At 40.0% G+C, this 22,587-nt stretch overlaps 1 protein-coding gene across 2 annotated transcripts in view; it reads left to right on the forward strand.

Moving 5' to 3' along the window:
* PIK3CB (phosphatidylinositol-4,5-bisphosphate 3-kinase catalytic subunit beta) overlaps positions 1-22,587 on the forward strand; it is an 85,499-nt gene that overhangs the window by 39,956 nt on the left and 22,956 nt on the right. The window contains exons 4-13 of one of the 2 annotated variants that reach the window (XM_069865401.1): positions 8,106-8,291; positions 10,512-10,737; positions 12,300-12,523; positions 15,220-15,402; positions 15,637-15,807; positions 16,686-16,763; positions 18,495-18,746; positions 19,378-19,474; positions 19,915-20,045; positions 22,019-22,072. In XM_069865401.1, the coding sequence (XP_069721502.1) occupies positions 8,139-8,291; positions 10,512-10,737; positions 12,300-12,523; positions 15,220-15,402; positions 15,637-15,807; positions 16,686-16,763; positions 18,495-18,746; positions 19,378-19,474; positions 19,915-20,045; positions 22,019-22,072 (1,569 nt within the window). In that variant the 5' untranslated portion in view covers positions 8,106-8,138. Of the gene's footprint in view, positions 1-8,105; positions 8,292-10,511; positions 10,738-12,299; positions 12,524-15,219; positions 15,403-15,636; positions 15,808-16,685; positions 16,764-17,979; positions 17,997-18,494; positions 18,747-19,377; positions 19,475-19,914; positions 20,046-22,018; positions 22,073-22,587 lie in introns of those variants that run through there. The other variant, XM_069865402.1, reaches the window with a different exon arrangement.

A 22,587-nucleotide genomic window follows, 5' to 3' on the forward strand; every position in this document is an offset into this window, starting at 1 on the left:
TCAGTCGTGACAAAGCAATAGGAATCCTTCACTGAAGTGCTTTTAGAGTCTTGGAAACAAGAGAGATGCTCACAGCCTGGAGGGAGGCTGGCCGAGCGCTGCTGCCGAGGTGATGAGGCATCTGACACTCGTGGGGTGCATGGGATGTGTGTGACCTTTGGAGGAGAGCAGGAGAGAAGGATCCTTACTAGAGTTTTCCACTGGGTTATGGAGAAGGCACTGCCAGGTGTTGGAGAGGTGGAGGGAAAGCCAGAATGCAAGTGGCAGAATGCACAGGTTGCAAGAAAAGTTCCAATTGAACATTGAGGAAAAAAAATCACAGAATAGTTTTTGTTGGAAGGGACCTTGAAGACTATCTAGTACCACTCCCCCTGCCATGGGCAGGGACGCTTTCCACTGGATCAGGCTGCCCAAGGCTCCATCCAGCCTGGCCTTGAACAACCCCGAGGATGGGGCAGTCACAGCTTCCTTGGGCAAGAAATTCTTCCTGATGTCCTACTGTTGCTGTGAGGGTGGTTGAGCACTCGAGTGGTTGCTCATGGAGACTGTGGAGCATCCATCCGTGAGGACTTTAAGAGTTAATGGTGCAAACTCCTAAGCAGCCTGCTTTAGCTTCAGTGTAGAAACTAATCTTGGACCACATGACTCTCAGAGGTCCCTTCAAGCCTAAATTAGTCTTTGATTCTTAGACATTCTTAATTATTTTTAGCGTTTAGGATGGGTGGCCAGGACTACTTTTGGCTATATTACTATTAACTTCATGACAAAAGTATTGATTGTGTGTGATTCCTAGGACTGTTCTTTTCTGCTAAATGGCATTGCATTTCAAGATGTCTTTATAAACAAGTGTAATGAAAAAGATGCATAAAATATATCTAATAATTGTCATTAGACTTGAGTTGTTGGATCCTTCTGACTTCTAGTATCCGTGGCGTCTCTGTATATGAGCCTTAAGCACAGTCTGCTTTGTGGTAGCGCTATGCTTTGGTCATGTGTGCTCTTTTTAGGATGGTATTTCACTCCTAATTAATTTTCCACTGTTTTTAATTATTTCACTTTTTTGCCTCTCTTTCTAGATGCATACAATCTCTCTGCTAGAGAATAACCCTCTTTCCTAGAGGTTTTGATTGAAATATCAGAAATAATTGAAAAATGAACCTTTCAGTTCCTCTGTGCAAAGGTATCTATATATAGGAAAACCTCAATTTCTGATCTTAACTTTTTTATAGTGGAAAGTCATCTAGCTCATAATTTAGAGATGTACTGTTTTAATAGCTGAAGGGACATGGTTTAGTGTTTGATGGGAACGGTTGGACTCGATGATCCGGTGGGTCTCTTCCAACCTGGTTATTCTGTGATTCTGTGAAACAGCTGGCTGCTGGTGAAATTTGATGGTCTAGGTCCATTTGTACAATTCAGAAAAAGAGGAAATATCAACCATTTATATATTTAGTTGTCTTGTAAATGGAATGTTTATTCCTCATTTCCTCCGTGTTTACTGTGGAACAGGCAAGAAAATACCAGAGAGCAGAGCTAATGCTGATGCAATATTTCCGAGGGGCTTTATTAGACTGTTAAGGACTTTTGCACAATTCCCATATGGGGGGGAGATCGGACCCCACGGTTTCCTTAGTTCAGTAAATCACTCAAAAGCACAACTCCAGATTATTTAAACATCTTTTCAGGTTCGTGACACACACACGAAGTTTTCCTTTGGATGATAGCTTGGCTGTTACAAAGCCAGACCTTTAGGCTGTAGTTGTTCTACGAATGAGTTTAAGAACTGTGAAGTGGCAAAGCGGCCCTGCGGCTGGATGGAACTGTCGCTCTTCCTCCAGAACTCCTCTTGCTTCTGTTTCCATCTTCACTTGGCTGGCACAAGCAGTTTTGCAACTTTGTAGGAAACTGTCTGACTCCCCTGTATTAAGATAGTATCTTTGTTCTGGGTTAAGGGTCTCGGTAAAGGCTCAGCTCTTTCTCCTCCTTTCCCCTCCAGTCTGACAGTCCAGTCCTTTTTCTTCCTTTGTCCTTGCTTTGTTCACCTTTTTTGTTAAAGTCAAGCTTAAAGTATCCATGTGAGCATCCCATCATTTAAATGTTTAGTAGACTCATTTTCTAATATTATAACTCAACATATGCTAACATTTCATGCTAACCTTCCCCTAGTACATAAAATACCCAGAGATCTGGATTAGCAAAAGCGAATCACCTAGGTTGTGAACTGACCAGGTCTAGCCTTCTCCCAAGGCTGTAGTCGCTCATCTCGCTATCCTGGAGCATTGCTCTTCACGACAGGTCCCGCTGTGCCTGCCACTGTTTAAATCTTGCCAATGTATCTGAGGGAGCTGATGACGAACATTCCTGAAGATGAATGTACCACAGACATTCTCACAGCTCAGCTGATAGAGAATACGGATATTTCTGCCTGGGCTTTTTGCTTCATTAGAGCTTTTCTCCTTCTTGTCTCCCTGACTCTCTGTGTTGGTCAAGTTGCTAAATTAACTGATGACAGTGCTTTTCTAATCTGTGGTTATCTTTCATTTCTTTGTATTCCCTTCTGTCTTGACCATGCAGAGCTGGATTCCAGTGAGCTGGAATGGGACACTTTCTTATAGTGGCCCCAGTTTCAGTGTAATCCAGTGGTCAAATGCTGCTAAAGACAGTTTCAGGTAGTAGCATGTAAATGTGAAAAGAGTTTTTTCTTCTCCCTGCAACTCCCTTGAACTGTACAATACCAAAATATGGCCTGAAACTCCTAATTTTATTTATGTATTTCAGTGTATCTATATAGTGATTTCAAGGTGGAGCAAAGGATAGTCAAGATTTACCTATGAGAAGCTGTTCTGTTACTGTTGTAATTTTTTGTACGTTATGAATGATGTGCAGTATGAAGTCTATCAGAAGCTTGAGACTTAAGTTTTATTGATTTTGTTGGTTCCTCATGAATAGTCTTTGGAGGGAGCATGAACTGTGTTTACTTGTCTGACTATTCAGTAATGAGGGATAAGAATTTGCCTTTATCCTTCTTGTTCAAACCATTTCTGATAAGTCTCCCAAGACCGGAATACCATTTTCATAGTGTCGTTCTCTACTTGTAGGCTTGTTTTGCGGGAAGAAATATTATAAAGACAGTCTCATTTGTGGCTAGTTTTTAAGTTACACTTTCATCGACTTGTAGAATAATTTCCATAAGAAGAGATGACCAGAGGTTATCTAATCTAAACATCTGTTTAAATCAAGTTGCTTTAAATCAAATGGAATTTTAATTTGAAACCAGGTAACATGTTTACAGTTTCTTCATATCTCTAAGTCCTGTTGAAATCAATTGAAAATTCAAGTGCTTGACATTTCTTGAGAACTGGGCCTTTTATTTAGAGGCGTTAATATCGAAGTAGGAACTCCATTCATTGTGGTTTAAAAACGGAAGCCAGGATTTAAAGAACTTAGCGGGTGATACCATGGGTACAGCAGAGGAATAAAGCTGGAAAAAACCTAATTAAATTCTTCTCATTTGTGAAAAATTACCTATATTTCATGAGGACCATAAGAGAATGTAGACTTTAGCTGAGACACCACTCTCGGGATCAGTCTGAGGACTAGGAGGGAATGGCATTTAAATTTAAGGCCTTTCTTGTTTTCTCTATGTAGATATTTTTGGAAAACTAAATGGTGATATTTTTATTCTGATTTCTGGAGGAATCCTGACCAAATGGACAGCTTAATTTTCCATTCCATAGAGCCAGCTCATGTGGCAGTTGAACTGAACTCTTGGGAAATATTTATAGTACCACATGATCTTTAAAAATAACTTCCCAGGCTACGCTGTAGATGTCTTGGATTCTTAAAGTCTTTGCTGTGGTAGTTAGATAACCATGACATTCCTGGGGTGGAACAATCTTAGCTTTGCTGATATGGGCATTTACTTCTAATCAAGTTATTTGTATTTACTTTTTAAGTTTGTAAGCAGCTGTGAAAGGCCAGAACCTCTAGTGGTTCATTTTCGGGGGGCAAAGTAGGAATTTCAGTGGCATGGTATGAGATGACCTACAGAATAGACTAATCGTCAGTGCGTTAGTTCCCACCTTTAAAGAGGGTTGCTGTGGGGTCTAGGGAACAGAAAATACCATTCCTGGTAGTACATACGAGTTGCCCAAAGGAGGTGCTTACACTTGTCACGTTCAACTGTTAACCTAGGTTGCAATTCCAGGTTAACCCTCATTGCACTGCGTGAGTGTTGCTGGAGGGCAGCAGCAGTGTTCTTGCCCCAGCCCTGCTCCAGATTTGCTGCCTTCATGGCCCAGGGTGAGGCAGGTCCTTCCGACTAAAGGAAAACCAGTCATAGTTGTCTGTATTGTTCTCCCATTGGCAGCACTTCAGACTGTAGGGAGCCCTCAGCGACCTGCAGGGAAGGTGGAACTGCTTGCAGGAACCTGGGACTCAGGAGAGCCAAGCTGGTGTCTGCCGTGACCCTGTTGCAGTCGGTGTAAATCCAGGGGAGGCCAGTGGAACAGGAGTCTGGTGCGAGACTGAAACTGCTGCCGCTCTCCTGGATGCGCAGCAGCCGTGCGTGTCTGCAGGCTCCTGGGCTGTGGCCGCACCCGTGGGCTGGTTACAGTTTTAGGAGTAGAAGAGAATGTAGTTCCACAGAGCCATGGGCTGGCACACTGATCTAATGTGTATATTTGATTTCTGAGTCTGCAGAAGAAATCAGAACGCTTTCAAATAGAAAGGAGGAGGAATTTTTCCTTGGATTTGTTTAAAAATGCCTCCTAAGTTGCCTAGGACATAAGTCTTCTCCTGTTCCATCTTTGCTGCTAGATTCTTTTCTGTGATTTATCCTCAAATATTTCCTTTATGGCTTGCTCATCTCTTTGTAGTACTGGATGCTTGTGTCGTTAGAAAAATGATCACAAGGATTGTACTGTGTAAGTGCTTACTGTTTCTGCTGTTTAGACAACGTGATATGCTGCTGCTGCTGTTTCCTAGAAAATTGCTGTGGTCAGATTGTCATCCAGGCTGTCTGGGACAGTAAGGTATTGTTTAAACACTGTTCTCATGTGGCTGCATAGGGTGGCCCTTCACAACTGTGCTCGCTGCCCCTTGGCTTCCACATGACAAGCAAGCAGGAAATCAAAGGCTGTAATGATCACAGTGATGATTATCTCGAATGTGCTGCCTAACAGTTGTGATAATTCAGGACATAAAGGAAAAATGTGGGGAGCAGAATGCTCTTATTTTTTTGCATAATCAAAATGAGTTAGTTTTATATTTTCATTCATGTAAATATTCATATTTTTAGTGAAAAGAAAAATAAACCGGGGTTCGTATTTACCCTGAATAGCTGTAGATACTTGTGTGTCCTTAAAGCATGCCCTTCTTGGACAAAAATGGCGTAAAAGAAACTTATTTCTTAAGGAAATTGACCTTTTCATGCATAAGTGATTCCTTCCTCACACACAGCTTTTTTGCCATCTGTTTGGGATAGCACACTTACATTTCATCCCAAGAGAACTGTGACCACATTTCAGCGGTAGGTGACATCATTTCAAAGGTACAATATCTCTTTTAAAGAATAATCTAAATGCTAGATTTTCTTGGTGCTGTGAGGCAGCCCAGGAGAGTAAGGGCTATGAGAGATAGTAGGGTGCCAGAATTTTCCTCTAACACCATGTTATGTTGTTGTTTATCAACTTCCTTGCAGCTTCTTTTCCCTTTATTAATGTTCTTTTTGATTAGCCTTCAGGATAATAGATTGAATATCACATTGGTACAGCAGCTTTGAAGTGGCGAGCTCACAGTAGCACGGCCCAGGTACCCCCTGGCTGCTGTGGGCGCGCTGCGGGGCTCCCCACGGGTGTGGGACCCGCTGTTCCCCCAGTGACTGATAAGCTAAAGGACGCTGCAGTGTTTGCCGCTAACCCTCTGTCTCTGCTGGAGGCTTTCATCTCCGCAGTTTTCCCCAGTGCCGGGTGAGCAGTTGTATACATTTACAGTAACTGAAGGAATAGAAACCAGTACAGAGGAACAAGGCAGAGATGGGCTGTGAGTATTGTAAAGTGCTCGTTTCAATGGAATATTTATTCAACAATGATGATCACTGGAAGTCAGAACTGAGCAACCCTCTATGATACGTGTAAAATATTAATAGCTTGTTAATAAAATACTTCTGTAGTAGTTGATTTTTGTGCTGCTGGCATATTCTGTAATTCATGATAGGCACATCCATGCTTGTTTGCCTATTTATTTCATTGCAAGGTGTTGCTATCAAACAAGGGATTACAAGGAGACTTTCTGAAATAGCACTTTTGCATCTATGTTGTCAGGTAAAGATGATCATGTGTATGGCAACGAGTTGTTTGATCTAAAAGCCTACCGTTTTTTAAGAGTTGAATTTCTGTGAAATAGGAGCATCAAACGACTTTAATTAATTCTAAACGAAGCGTTAACTCCTGCATGTCATGAAGTTTGTAGTGAGTAACTAGTGGTGTGACTTCTCCCAAATTAAGCTGTTTTATAAAGGAAAAAGGATAAGCTGGAGAAGGAGGAGAGCGAAGCACCTTTGTTGTGATGTAGTTGATCTCCTGGAGCTTTGTGGTTAGTTCAACTAGAGTACAATATAAAAAGATTTCCCGGTAATTGGGTGCTTTGGGATTGAAGAGCTGTATTCCTAAATGCACATGCATCTGGACAGTTTGCACAGCATGGTAATTACCTGTAATTCAATGACATGGCCAGTGTAAACGCTCCTGCAGCGTATGTAGGGATGCCTTGGTATGTGTAGCACCTGTAGAAAGGGTTACCTTTTGATAATGGGTTTTGCCTAGTGTCTTAAAGCAGAGAATACTGTTTATCGAGCAGACTTTGGCAATGCGGTCAGTGGTAGCAACTGGATTTCAGAAAGCTGTTGTGATGATTTTGGTTTTGCCGACGAGTTTGAACCTGCTCTGTGATGTATGAAGAACAGCATGCTGGGGTATTGGTTATATCCTGCTGCTTCTGCTGGTGCTGTAATGGGAGGAATGCCTTCAGTTGAGCAGGCAGGCCTGATTTCAGAGCATGGAAGGGATCTAGAAGAGAAGGGAAGAAGTGATAAAAGTAGTGGAAAACTGCAGTGCTAGTGGAGTAGCACATTCTTGCTTATTTTTGTACAAATGGTGATTTCCCACATCTTGTGATGTCCAACAAGAATTAGAAAGGTGTAGGGGTAACTAGTCTTCAATGGAGAAATGCTCTACAGGAGTGTTTTATGACACTTCCCATCCTTTTAACAGCTGAAATCATTGTCTGGATGAAGAGGAATGTAAATACTGTTGTGAACAGGGTTTGAAGGGAAAATGGACCTTTAGAGAATGATAATCAAAAGGTAAGACGTGGAAGATCAGAAAATCTAGTGATAGCATTAAGAATAAATAAAAGTATCTTGAAATAGGATGGACAAGTAATCAGGAATGCAGCATAGTGAGTTGAAGTAGATGGCTCAAAAGGTTCCCCCTGCCTTGCAGTGAGGACAGTTTGCACAGCAGGCTGAGTTCGTAGGGGATGATCTTTCTGTAAGGGTGAAAACATATGGAGATAAATGTCACATTCTAAAAGAGTTAAAGATGATTTTCCTGCTAGTAATATTGACTCTTCAAGTTGATTATGTCACCCTGGCCACATTTGTGGACAACTGACAGGAAATGTGCAGAAACAAAATTCTGACAACGATCCTGTGGTTTCACATTAAGCTTTGCTGAGCTTTGTCCAAGCAGTGTGATTTGGTTGAGTTTTGTGCAGGTAAATAGTTTTAGAGAAGATCCAAAAGGAATTTCTAATATTGTTTTAGCTAACCTCTAGTCAGTTAGATTTTTCTCTTATTACGTTGTCTTAGTGATATAAACGTTTCAATGATAGTGCTTTACCAGCTAAGTGGTTTTATTGTACTAAATGGAATTAAAGAGTAAAACTGTGCTTATGTATTTGCAGTAACTGGCATTTGAGGCCCCAGACTTGCAAACTGAGCTGTACAAGCAGGCTTATGTAAACTTTCCAAAGGCTTTAAAATGTGTCTCTCATTATAGAAGGTTAAGTATATTGATTTTTATTTTTTTTTGTTTCCCCCTTAGGCCATGTGGTTATGATATTATTGAGATTCCATAATGCCTCCTGCCGTGACAGACAGCCTTGACATCTGGGCAGTGGATTCACAGATTGGTGCTGATGGCTCGGTATCTGTGGACTTCCTGTTGCCCACTGGCATCTACATCAACCTGGATGTCCCTCGAGATGCCACCATATCTCATATTAAACAGGTAGTACCAAGCGATCAATTAACTTAGAAGTTAACTTATATTTGTAACGAATCACAGAATTGTTTAGGTTAGGGGAGCGTGTAAGGAAATAACCACAGTTATTAAAGAGTAATCTCCTGACCTCTCATCAGATAATGGCCCTGTGAGGGCATACAGACAAGTTACTGTGGAATTAAGTTGTGGGTGAATTACACCACCAAGTAATCTGCTCCTTAAACATAACAAAATTCTGAAACAAAATAAAGAAGTGTGATTTCTCATTCTATTGCATTGCCTGGCAAATAAAGACCTTTTTTTTTTTTCCATTCTTGTTCAGTCTGACGGTAGGTACTCATTTGTTTATAGAAATTCTTTCTATCAGCGGTAACTTCATACAATTTATTGTGCTCCTGATTTGAAACTTTCTAGACATTGAAGTGTACTTTTTATGCTGTGGACCACTTTGTATTTTAGAAGAATTCAGAATGCCACTAGAAATTGAAGTGATCTTAGACATAAGCTTTGTGTTGTACTGAAATACTTGAAATAATTCCGACTGGAAAAAATGTTGTTTGTTTTACTAAAAGGGTAACCTGGCAACTGCAGGTTAGTTGGTGGGTAAGGTAATGGAATAGTGATTTCAGCTGATGAAGAATTTAAAAAACAAGCATGTCAGTGACAACAGTAAGGAACTTGGACTTGGCTGTCTGCTTCTCTTGGTGGTGTGACTGAAACTTAATATGCCACAACCAGGCACTGCTCATACTGAGCTGCTTTTCAAAGAAGCGGAATGTTGATCCTGACTGTGGACTATATCATGGAAATCCCAGTATTTGAAAGCAAAATCCAATGGAAGACTTTGGCGGCATCCTGGGTTAGTGGCTTTGCTCCTGCCACGTTTCTGGGACGAGCCCCAGTTTGTGGACCCTTGGGTATATAAATAGTGGACTTGAGAGCAAACGTAAGGAGTTTGTCTCGTACATGAAACAGTTAAGATTACAATAAGGGAAAAGAAGAAAAGTAGCCAGTTACTTGAGGACTGAAGAGTGCTTCATTCCTGTAGGCTTCACAGTTCTACTAGGCCAGTCCTTTGGGTGGTGAGGGGTGGCCGTGTTCAGTGGAAGTCGGCTTCAGGGGCTTCGTGGCTTTTAACATTCGACAGTCATGAAGGGCTGTAGTAAGCACCACTCACTGGGAACTGAAGTTAGACGGCTCAGGACAGGTCAAAAAAGGTGCGGATTTTTATTTGACGCGGTTAGCTATTGGAGAAGAACTGGATCAGTAATAGATTGAGGGGTTTGATACCTTTGAAGTTGGAATTTTTGCACTACACCAAAGATAGCTGCTGGATCCAGCTCTCACTCAGTTAGGCAGAATATGCTGGATTACGTTTTTCAAGGCAGACTCCATTGTATGGATCTATAAAATACATCTTCAGTTTGGCAGAAGGCTTCAGTTTGAGTAGTGGGTTTTGCCATGTCATTATTGATCTTGCAGCTTCAGAAACAAAGCCATAAAATGTAAACTTTTAAAATGAAAGCAAAAACATTCTCTCAGATAGGTTTGAATGGTTTTTAGGTTGGGAGAGCTCTTTTTACTTCCAATTTTGATCTCTACTAAAGTTTTGATATATTTTCCGTGTTTGGCACATTGGTGTTACCCAGGGTGCGATCTGCTACTTGAGCTTTTAGTTCAGGAAAATGTTCAGTGTTCTGTGGGCAACTTGCTGCCTTACAGGCTTGCCTGTAGTTTACAAATTACTTAATCCTTAACCAGACAATGGGGAGTTTTTTATTCAGGAGTCACATAGTTGGAACTTCTTGTCTATATACTACAAGAATTCCTGGAGAAAGGAGGTCTAGCTGTGTCCTGAGGGAGAGGGGTTTTGCTGGGTGGGCCTAGGAATGGATGGAGAAGAGTGACAGTTCACTGGTCAGAGTGGAGAGCGTCTGCCTCCCAAATCCCTGCATGCAGTGTGACTGCAGTGCCAGCTGTGGCCCCACAGGCGTCCTGCAAACAGGGTGGCACCGCATCCATCCTAGACCAGTGTCCACGCAAGGGGTAGGGCTGCCCAAGTAAACACAGAATGATATATAGGGATAAAAATGAACCAAGTTAGCCACTGTGTTATTCTCATGTTCTTTGGAGAATATAAATGGAAATGAATGTCACCCTCAGTGCCATAAGACATGTCCAGGCTTTCTTGTTTTGTTTTATTTCATGTATTTATTTTCTTTGCAGCTATTATGGAAGCAGGCACATGCCTATCCGCTCTTTCATCTCCTCATGGAGATTGACTCCTACATGTTCTCCTGCGTGAATCAGACTGCTGTCCATGAAGAGCTAGAGGATGAATCACGGAGACTTTGTGATGTTAGGCCCTTTCTTCCTGTCCTTAAACTAGTGACAAGGAATTGTGATCCAGGAGAAAAGTTGGATTCCAAAATAGGAGTCCTTATAGGCAAAGGTAATTACATTTAACTGTTCTGGAAAATGAGGATAAACTTTGTTTTGTGTGAGGGTCTTAGTGGGGCAGGGAACAGTGAGGAAAAGAGATAATAAAAAGAAAAAAAGGTAAGAATTTCCCTGACATTTCCCTTTCTCACGCTAATTCTGATCTAGTTTAAATGAATTTAAATACGTGAGGTGAAATATTTGAAAGTTGTTGACAGCTGCTTTCTGTAGCATGTTCCTGGCCTATATTATGTTACTACATCAGTTAGGAGCAAATTTTATCTTCTTAGATGAGGGAAAAATCTATAATATTATTGCTAGGCTAAGGAACGCATAACCCCTGAAAAGTGTTATCATAAATAGCCTAACAACAACCTGGACACAGAGAAGGAGCTAGAAATTATTATGGTGGTATTATACGTGGTTTCTGAGTTGATTAACAATGTGATTCTTGTTTTTGCTCTCAATTGTGGCACTGATTTTTCAGCAAACAATGAAAAGCTATTTTTAAAGGTTTCACAGTAACTTGTTCTTGATGTTATTTCAGAATTTTCAGCTTTTAAATCTCTTCTGCTTGGTTATTCAACCCGGATCGGCAGGGTGGTGTGAGGTCATACCTCTTGTTTCTGAACAATGAGCCATTGTTAGTCCTTTTCTGAGACTGCAGGTTTTGTTTAGATTTCAGAAGTGCACTGTCTGCCTGTTTGTTAACCCCAACAATGGAAGCAATTTGCCAGTTTAACCATTCAGACAGATTCAGAGATTCACATTTTTCAGTGGAATGTTTTGCTTGTTATAGCTGTGCAGGATCTGTGGCTGCTGTTCTGTACCTTGGCATGTTCCTGCCTCAGCCTCTAAACCTAGTGTGGTGTTCTCAGGTGTTCAGCGCTTTGTGTTGTACTGTGTCCTTCAAAGTTCTGGAGAAAGGAGACAAATACATGCTTGCAGGTGCTGTGCCTCCTGAAGTACCGACAAATCGCAGCTGTGTGGACTCTCCATTGTGTAGTTCTTCTTTATGGATCTTGGAAAAGGAGCTCCACTAGTCTGGGATTGGTTGAAGTTTTAGTCCTGTCATTTTGACTTGAGTGGAAGACTTTAATCATGACAGAAATTCAAGGATAAATGTGTATATTTACCGTCCTTCAGTTTTGGTGTTAAACAAAACACATGATGCTATGTTTCTGTGGGATTAAAAAAATAAGTTTGCAAACACTTCTTCCCCTTTGTGGTCTTTAGGAGGCATTTGCTGTGCTCTCTTTGCATTTGTTCCTGTGAGGAAAGACTTAGGACTTTCCAAGCTGTCCTAAATTGAGGATGAGATTGGCTTTTCCATTTCATGGTGCCTTAGAGAGGCATTCACTCTTGTTGTTAAACTCAACTCTCATGCCAGGTTGCGTGGGAATCATGCAGATAACTTGGGAAGTCCACTGATGTACGGGGTAAAGTAGAACCCAACTGACTTTTGAGCACCCAGTTTGGATGGGATATCAGTTACATAACCTTTGAGTGGGATGGTAAATAGGCAGGCAGTAATTGTATAGGTATGTATCCTTTTGCTTGCTTGGATTCTTTCAGGTCTCCATGAGTTTGATGCCTTACAAGATCCTGAAGTGAATGACTTCCGAGCTAAAATGCGGAGAATCAGTGAGGAGAAGATTCATTCGCTTGTGGGTCTCTCCTGGATGGACTGGTTAAAGCACACTTACCCACCAGAACAGGAACCTGTTATCCCAGAGAGCTTCCAGGATAAGCTCTACGGCGGAAATCTTGTAGTGGCTGTTCATTTTGATAACTGCCAGGTAGGAATGGTTGTTCATCACGTTTCATGTACTGTTCTTGATCCAGATAGGAATTATCCTGTGATTGATCAAGGATGTAAATGAAATTGAATACTGAAATCATGGCGGTTGCTTTAAAATGCCAGTTCTTTCACCAGGATCCTTGGCACCTGAAAGAAAGTGAGGACATAAACCTACAGTTGTGAACTGAACTTCTAAAGTCAAATTACAGTTCTAAAGTTAAAATGCACAACATGTATATTCTATATTATTTCACATTCACTTAAGTGTACAGCTTAAACTATAATTTAAAAGTCAGGACTTTTTTTGGCCATCTGTTGCTGTATTGCCACACTAGCGTTCAATTTTGGGCTCGGGATGCTGGTGAATTGGAAAACACCACATTCGAGACACTTCTCTTTGTATGTGATTGAAGGCTGAACATCTTTGAGGTTGGTCTGTTAATTAGGTTGAGCAATACGTTTTTTAAAAAGATGAATTGGTATTCGCTATGCTAGAGGTGCATATAGACCAATAAAACATTAGCTGACACTTGGAGTGACCTTTTTGTTTCTGCCGACAAACCCCTTATTAGCTTATTTTTAAAATAAAAACCTCTTTAGTTTCCACCAGGAATGATTTACCTTCAGTATTTTGATGGTGAAATTGCTGTGATTCTCCTTGAGTCCAGCATTCCCATTAATTCATTTTTGCACTGTGTTTTTTTCGATAACTGTGAGGGATCAGCATTAGGAACCCTAAATTCTCACAAGTCTGTGAATGTATCTGTTATATTTGGTGTCCATTTTGACCCAGGTGTTAGATATACTGGTTTTCTAATAGTTCCGCTCTTACTTACAAAACAGTATTATTTCTGATGCTATCTTTTTTAACTTAAAAACTTCAAAATCCATAATGGTAGTCTGACTCTGGAAACACTAAATTTTGTCACCAGTAGCACTAGCTGATGTTGGATGTATGGGTATTTTTATGACAAAACCTAATTCCAGTTGTCTTTGGCTTAGCAGAGGTCTTGCAGTTTTCCAGGACTGAAAGTATCTGTGTTTGTCAGCTTCTGAGTAAAATATTGTGTATATACATGCATGTGATAACGGGACAAAAGCAGTGCAGAAGTTCATGCTGATGCAGAATGTGTTTGCCTGCCGCTGTAATAGCTTGGGCTGCTGACGTTTCAAATATTTCGAATGCCTCTGCTGCCAGTTTCTGACCTTCAGGGCTGTTAACTGTTCAAATTTGAGCTGATTTTAGAGCAGTAAACTCTGTTTCAGGCTTTACCACTTGCATTGAGTACTAGAATCATGTCAGGAGAATTAAATCAGAAGGTATGGGGACTATTGTGTTCTTTTAGTAGGAATGCTGCAATATTGACAGAAAGGAATATTAAAATCTTTTTTGCCTGGAATGTGTGTGATTGCTGTAAAAGTTCCCTAATTGACTCTGGAGCGAGAGAAAGAGATTGGCTCCCATTTCTGTGGCTTTTAATGTATGGAGACCTACAGTATGGAAGGAAAGCAGCTGCCATAAAGTACCACCTTCCTTGGAAAAAAAGATGTGCTTCCCTGTCTACCCACTAGCAGTTATGATAGGAGAAGAAAGCCTTCACAGTTTGGCAGCTTTCTGAAAGGGGGAAGCTGTTGTGAACCATGCAGAAACCGACAACACGCAAGTCATTTTGCCTGATTTTCCAGAGTTAGGTATTTTCCAGTAGGGCAGCTTGGCTTCTTACCAGTGAACTTCTGTTTGAAAAAAGCAGAAGTCGAAAGAATGTAAGCCAAATAACGCTTCACATTTGTAAGTAACTACCGTTAAAATGCTTACATCTTCAGGAGTGTGTGTGCATAAATAAAAAAACAAAAACCAAAACAAAACCCCAGAACTCACAGAATCAACTTTTTTGTAAATAAGAGTGTGCAGATCATAATGTGATGGCCACGGAAGGCCTTTTATATTAGGAACTTTAAATGAATTTATACCTGGTTTTTGTTTGCTTGGTTTTTTTTTAATTTAAAAGAGAAAGTAACTTCTTGCCTTTTACCTTTTTAGAACACATCAGAATTAGAGATAATTTGGAAATATACGGATAGCCTCTAAGCGTTTGATTAAGTTTCCTTTCTTGTAGTTTTTCTGTCTTGTGTTCAGAATGCTACGGCTATTGACTGCTACCTCTTTTCTGTTTGCCTCCAAATGAGATGGTGTGTTTGTACATTAATCACGTTAACAGTTTCTTCTGCTTTAGTACTTGAAGCTTTGTTTTTCTTCTGAGGGCAATGATGCCTTGAAAGAGGATAACTTCCTAGTGGCCAGAAAGAAGAAAAATCAACACACCTAGTACTTCTAAATACCTTGAAATATGTTTAGTGATTCAGTGTCTCCCTCATTCACATTCCAAACTACAAAGCTGTCATAGATCAATAGCCTGATCTAGAAGTCTGTCTGTCACTGCTGAATCAATTAGATGAAGTTCTGTGTTCTTAGAAGTATTTCTGATATGTTTGGGAGTTGACCATTTGGCAGCTTTTAGGGTGGCTCTTGCTCTGATTGCACTGAAGATGTAGAGATTAACTGTATGCTTTAAAATAGACTGGCTTTAACAGTTAAGTATTTCTAGCTTTATTATTCTGTGTGCTCTGATTTAAGCTTTGTATGTCTGACTATGACAAGTTTGGCATTCAGTATTCCTGTTTGTGTTTTGTTAGGATGTGTTTAGTTTTCAGGTGTCTCCTAACATGAACCCCATCAAGCTGAATGAGCTGGCAATCCGAAAACGTTTGACTATCCATGGAAGAGAAGATGAGGAAGTTGATCCTGCTGACTATGTCCTGCAAGTTAGCGGAAGGCTAGAGTATGTTTTTGGTGATCATCCATTAATTCAGTTTCAGGTACATAAAGCTCTTTGGAACTTAACGTAACAGTTCTCTGGTGTCTTGGCCAAAGTGTGACCTTGGATGGTCAGCTGTGCTGAATGGTAATACGCTTCCTACTCATGTCTGCAGCCCTTTCCAACCGTAAAACACATGTGCGACATTTAATTTGTATCTTTGTAGCGTATGATTTGTTCCTCTATACCATAGAAATAGTCTAATAGCTGATAACTGTTTTCCATGGGCTTTTAGTATATACGCAACTGTGTGATGAACAGGACTCTTCCTCAGCTGACTCTTGTTGAGTGTATTACTATAAAGAAAATGTGCGAGCAGGAGATGATTGCCATAGAAGCTGCCATAAACCGAAAATCATGCAACCTTCCTCTTCCTCTGCCACCAAAAAAAACAAGAACAACAACTGTAAGTTGATAAGAGACTGTCTAAAACCCAAAAGGAACAGTGACTTGCAGAATATAAATCACTTGTGCCTGGGATTTGTGCTGCTACTGCTGTTTTCCAGTAATGGTCACCTGGATCTGCTCAGAGCCTCCTGTTGCTTGTGAGCAGGTTTACATCAGAAATTATGAGGCTTTTGGGAAACTTTTTGCCTTCCCTCACCTCATACACCCTCCTCCTCCCTCCACTGTCTCCTTTCTGTTGTTATTGATTCTGCTTTCAGTCACAACACAAAAGAGCAGGTAATAGTCTGTTACCAGCAGCTGGAGAAGTTATTCCAGAGAGACTGGATTCTCCAACTTCAACAGGATGTGCGGGCTCTGCTGGTTTGGGCAGTCGTGGTCTGTGATCTCTCACATTAACCCCGATACCTTGCGTGGTGTTGCCACCTCAATGATAGCAACTTTTGCCATAGTGTGCATCTAACTTTCTTTTAATAGGGTGCTTCCCGTATTGCTAAGTTACGGCTGTGCAGCACAGTTTCAATTTACATACTGTCGTTCTAAGAAATGTGGACAGGCTTTGCTCTATTACACACTCTGCATATTCCACTTGAACAATAAAGTTGAAGGGTTATTTTGAATTGTCAGCAAGTAGCATTCAATGTATTTTGTTATCCCCAACCCCTTTCAGCTGAGTGTTTTTTCTAACTTCTTTTCCTTTACGGCATCTTGTATGCTCTTACAGTCATGATAGCCAATTTATTTTTTAAGACTTCAAATCTGTATTTTTAAAAATGCATGTTCTTTAGTTTGTATTTATGACTTCTGCTTAAAATGCTTAGCTTTTAGAATAGGTCTCAATTAAGAATGACCTTGTGTTTGGTTTTTTTTTCTCCTCAGAGTGTGTGGGATATTTCCAACCCTTTCAAGATTATTCTGTTAAAGGGTAATAAACTAAATACAGAAGAAAATGCCAAAGTAAGTAACTGTGCCTGGTATCAGAAGACATTCTGTTTATCACTCTAAGGATTTTCAATGTTTAGTGAACTCAGAATCATATAATTTCAGTTCAACAAAAGGATAAGCGTTTTTACCTGTTCCCAGTTATATTGGTAGCATTGGTTAAAATCTTGGGGTTTTTTTGCTACAGTATTACTTTTTTTCTAAAGTTGGATATGAGCATTAGAACATTATCAATGATCACAGACAGTATGACATGAATGTTCATAGGTACTTGGGTTTTTAAGGCTATCTGTGAAGTCCTTGTATTGATGTGAAATAAGCTTAAGCAAACTAAGCTGTCATAAACATCTGACAAACAGCAGTAGGTTAAATATTAAAACATTTTCAATGGCACATCAAGTATTTTTGTAGTCCAGAATATGTTGTGTCAAACATGGACTGTACGCTTCCGTGCAACCTGTGTTTTATTTTCTAAATGTGTTAAACACAAAAATAAGCTGTAGTATCATTTCCTGCAGAAATGTCCACGGCTGGGCTACTGCCTGCTCTACAGACCACAGGTTGTTAGCACATGGGAATGTATCGCACGACTACTTTAGGACCTTACAAGACTCTTGCCTGTGTGGCACAACAAGCTTCAGTTCCTTCATTTTACGTGGCAATCAATGAATTACTTTGACAATCATGTAGATTAGGAAGAGATTCAATTACTGTTGAAGTTTTGCTGTTCTGGTGCTTTATTCGGGATACTCCATGCATTTTTTTCCCCCAAAACTATTGTTACAAGCTGCTTGTACATCAGCAGTGCTACATTGTGCTGCATGGGTAAGTGAGCCAGAGCTAGTGTTACTGCCTGAGCCCCTGTGACTGTGGTAAGGGACATCTGCAAAACCAGATGATTCAACTTTCTTTTCCTCCTTATCACCCTTATTAAAACTGTCCAAGAGCGTGGATACCTGGAAACATGCCATTTTTTGTGCACATGTTATTAAACTAAAATGCAGAAATGAGTCACATGTTAGCAGTGGCCTGTGATGTGTTTGAATTTCACTGCTAATAACTCCAGCTTCTCTCTCTCCTTGCCCTTTTCCTTTTCTGTCCCTTATTTTTATTGTTATTGTTCAAGCTAGCTGGGTTTGTTGTTTTCTGGGCACTAAAAACAAACAGAATTCCTGGGAATTATCTATGTTGTTATTACAGGTGATTCTGATGTGAGGGTCAGCAGTGTCTTCTCTAGAAACAGTTTAAGTAAGAATTTTTTTTTTCTTAAGCTAAAAACCCAGAACTTTTCTCAGTTAGAAGTGCAAATTGATTCTTCCTGGAGATTTGAATTTGTATTTAGAAAATTAGTGTTACATTTCTCATTCTGCTAAGTTGTTTGTTTCCTATGATTTCCTCTGTTAGGCATGTTGTTAAAAGGATCTGTATATCCAGATATTATATTTGTTTCTACAGAGAAGTTGTTATTATTATTAGTCATATGTTGTTATATAAGTAATTCAGTACGGAAAAAATGGTAGCAAACGTTATTTAAAAAAAATATATTTTGATTTGGCCGAGAACACGAAGAGCAAAGTAAAAAGGATTTGTTCTCAATTATTTGGTTCATTTTAAAACCTCAAAATTCAAATTTATTTTAAGATTGAGATATTGATGAAAAGCGTATTTGTGTGTTCTGCATCGTATTCTATGGAGAATTTTGTAGATTCTGTAGCAAGCTTAAAACTTCTCCTTTCTTTATTGCAGGTTCACATTAGGGCTGGTCTTTTCCATGGTACAGAACTCCTTTGTAAAACTGTTGTAAGCACAGAAATATCTGGGAGAAGCGACCACGTTTGGAATGAAGTACTTGAGTTTGAAATAAATGTCTGTGATCTACCAAGAATGGCAAGGCTCTGCTTTGCAGTCTATGCTGTCATGGATAAGATGAAAACTAAAAAGTCCACCAAGGCGATGAATCCTTCCAAATACCAAACCATTAGGAAAGCAGGAAAAGTGGTAACTATTTCATTTGTCTTTCTTCAGTGAACCTCTGAATTCTGTTGAGACGACTGCTGAAAAATACGGTTGGAGTTGATGATCTCAAAGGTTTTTTCCAACTTAATGATTCTATGAAATCTCCCGTTGTCCCCATTTTAGTGGTCAAGAATGCAAAGGGGAAAAGAAATTAAAAAGAGCGTATGTATTAAGAACTGCAGATCTTGCTATGGAATACCTTTCATGCTTCTCAGACATTGAGAAAAGAACTAGAAAATTTGGTCTTAAGCTTGTGGGCAAATAGCTGCTTAAAGCATTGTATTTTGAAAGGTCAGCTTTGTTCTGAACTCTGAAGCAGATGTGATTGGGAAAAGGCAAAACAATTAACATCTAGGCTTGCATTTGGGGGAAGGCTTGCGTTCAGGGACACGTCTATTCTGACTCTGGCAGAGTGACCCCTTTAGAATTCTCACTGTCCTCAGTGGTACTGGAGTACGTACCGGAAACTACGCGTGTGTTTCAACTGCCTTTTTGAAAGGTGTCACTGTTTAAAAACCGCAGGCCTCTCAGTTTTCCTTATACTGTAGTGCTTGCTGCATAATAATATTCACTGATATCTTAGTTTCCATGTGAAAATTCTTTCCTTTAACAGCATTATCCTGTGGCCTGGGTAAATACGATGGTGTTTGATTATAAAGGACAGTTGAAGAGTGGAGAACTGGTACTGCACAGCTGGTCATCGTTTCCTGGTAAGGTTTAACTTTTGAGAGTTGAACTTCAAACACTTGGAAGGGTAAAGAAGAGTAGTGTCAAATAGTAGAATATGTACTGCGTGCATTACATTTACTGTCCTGTCATAATCTCTTTACTACCTGTATTTTTTATGTGGAGAGATATATACATATATACATATATATATATAAAAGGTTAATCCCTTTCCTGACAGTATTGTGGATCAGGAAGGAGGAATAGCAAGAGTCTGCTTGGAAATAGTATCCCAAAAGTTCTGTCTTTTGTGGAGGGAAAATCACATCCACACAGAGGTGTGAGTAGTTTATGCTGGAAATGCCGGGTTTTGTAGAAGTATTATGCTGCAAAACATATTTCTTGTTGTGTCTTTGCCTGTCATGTGTTTTAATTTGAATGCATGCCTGGCCTGTAACATGAATCGTTCTGTGTAATGTTTCAGATGAGCTTGAAGAAATGTTGAATCCAATGGGAACCGTCCAGACTAACCCTTACACTGAAAACGCAACAGCTTTGCACATTAGATTTCAAGAATATTCCAAACAGCCTGTTAATTACCCTCCCTTTGATAAGGTAAGGTACGACATAGAGAGCAGTCAGGAATGCTTATGTGCAAGTAGCTATTGCTCCTTGCCTTTCAGCACCGAATCCCCCATTCTTTCCTTCTAGTTAACGTACCACAGGTTTTTAAACTGCCAGTGTGTGCAAGGGCCAGTGCTCTGGCTTCGGGGTCTTCAGGTAGTATTTTGAAGAAGTGTGCTTTTAAAGATACTATTTATATAGCCTCTGGAGGGTCAGAATTGGATTCAGTTTCCAGTATCAATGATCTTACAAAAACCTAAACTTACCTGCCATTCTGGAAACGTTCAGGGTGCGTTTGGTCTATAAAGATCTATTATTTCTTTGTACAGATGTGTGTTACCTGCTCTTTGGGGCACTTCTTTCCTCTGTGAGCTAAAATCCTTTTAAGGATAAATAAGCTCTTAATACTGTATGCAAATAGATTTCTTGAGGTCTGCTCTCCATCTAGGTTCATGTAAGTTGCCCTGCTATTTTCTACAGCTCTGGATCAGGATGTTTGTCTAGAGAGGAGGGGTGTACTTGGAATACACATGGCGATGTCTGTAGTGTGAGCACTGGAGAGCAAGTTGTTCACAAGCCAACACATAAGGCTAAGACTAGGAAATGAATACTTAAATAAGTGTTAAAACAACTGCTAATGATGCATTGAAAGGACAAGGTTTAGCTGATGCATACGTTAGTCTGAATTTTTTTTGAGTGTTTTGCACCATGGGGATTGTAAACACAAAGACTGAAACCACTAAGCTTTTTCAGCTTGATCAAAGAAGGATCCTGGCTTTAAGAGTGAGCAAAACAAAATCAAATAACACGATGGGACTGTGTTTTGATTTTTTTTTTTTTTTAAATTGGATTTTGTTTGGTTTTTCCTCCTTGTTAGGGCAGTATTCTTCTGTTAAAACAGATTCTCCTGCTAAAGGTGCTGCTGAATCAGGAATAACACTGCAGCTGCTTGAACTACACCCGCTGAGAATCTGTTCTTCAAAATTGTCTAGATAGGACTTGCTTGGTGTATGCCTGCTTCAGATTTTCCCAGTGTTGTTGCTTATTTCTGCCAAGAAAATGGAGAATCAGGTGCCAAGTCTTTATTTGAAGAAATGTAATGTGCAAAAATAGATTAATCTTTTTGATCATAGCATCAATCTGCTGGCAGCGCACTGTGTTTGGGGCCAAGTGAGTAGATGTGCCTTGGCAGCTGGCAAAGAAACTGTTGTGTAATGCAGGAGCCGTGTGTTGGGCTGGTTAATGGTCAGTGCTGCTGGCACCCCGAGGGGTTCGTGGCTCTGCTGAGCAGAGCTGGGCTTGCAGAAACATTCAGAGTTTACTTGCAAACAGAGTAACCCTAAAAAGCACAAGGAAGCAAGCATCAGACGTAGAATTAGGATGTTGTGGGGGAGTTTGTGCATGTTTTCATGCACAGTAGGTAAAGAAGCATTGTAGCCAAGTAGATATAATCCATCATATTAATATACATTTCACACAGAGAAATAAAACAAGTTGGTATACCTCTTTAAGGATATTAGCTGCTGGGTATTCATGGTCTGCTTATTGTTTCTTGTACGCCTGATAAAGACAGCACAGGTCTTACTGAATCTGTGCCTGGGGTTGGTGGTGTGTTCCTGGGCGATGGCAGAGGCAGGCTTCTGAGGGAGAGGAGATGTAGTTCCTTAGTCATCTTGCTTAATTGATATTTCACTTTATGAATTGTACCTGTAAGCAGCAGCATCTGTCGGCTGCAGATACACCTGCCTGACCAGCTCAGCTGTCTGATTAGCTCAGGCAGTCACCGTTCCAACACATCTCTGCTGGTTGCACCAGTGTGCGGAATAGCCTTTGGAGAATTGTATTTACATCTGTGTTTAACTACTCATTGTGATTAGAAGCCAAAGTAACTTGGAGTTGAGCATTATTTCTATGCAGTCAGATTTGTTTCTAAATCTGGTGTGTTTAAAAACATCTTTTTACAGATACTTGAAAAGGCAGCTGAGATTGCAAGAAGTAGTGACAATGCTGCAATGGCGGTAAGCGTCTGCTAAAGGCTATTTTAAAATTAATTTTTTGTCATGTGTGTGGTTTTTATCTTCTGTATCAATCTAGAAATAAGTCAGTTGCTCAATTAATGACAGTTCTGCTTACTCTTTTCTTATGCAGTTCTCTTTGAACTGCCTTAAAATTCAGGTATATATCCACTTTTTCTGATATATTTTGAATTATTTGGCTGGGTTTGTTCCATCAAAAAGCACAGTTGCTTCCCATACTCAATGGATTTGCAATGCAGCAAAGATTATATTAGACCTGGATCTGTAAAAGATACCTAAGCAGCATAAAAAGTATTGCTGAAAATTGCTGTTTTATCCAGTATGATGATTTGCTTGATTGTCAGATGTTTCCAGATAAGCTTTCTCAAAGCCGGTCATTGATTTCTAAGATGATTCTTAAATGTGGTTAGATGCTCTTCTTGAGGAACTAGGTTGCTCTAACATGAATAAAATTTGAACACACTTTCTTTGTATTATATACAAAAATACAGGACATA

The sequence above is a fragment of the Phaenicophaeus curvirostris genome, chromosome 10 (genome assembly GCF_032191515.1).
Source record: "Phaenicophaeus curvirostris isolate KB17595 chromosome 10, BPBGC_Pcur_1.0, whole genome shotgun sequence".
NCBI lineage: Eukaryota > Metazoa > Chordata > Aves > Cuculiformes > Cuculidae > Phaenicophaeus > Phaenicophaeus curvirostris.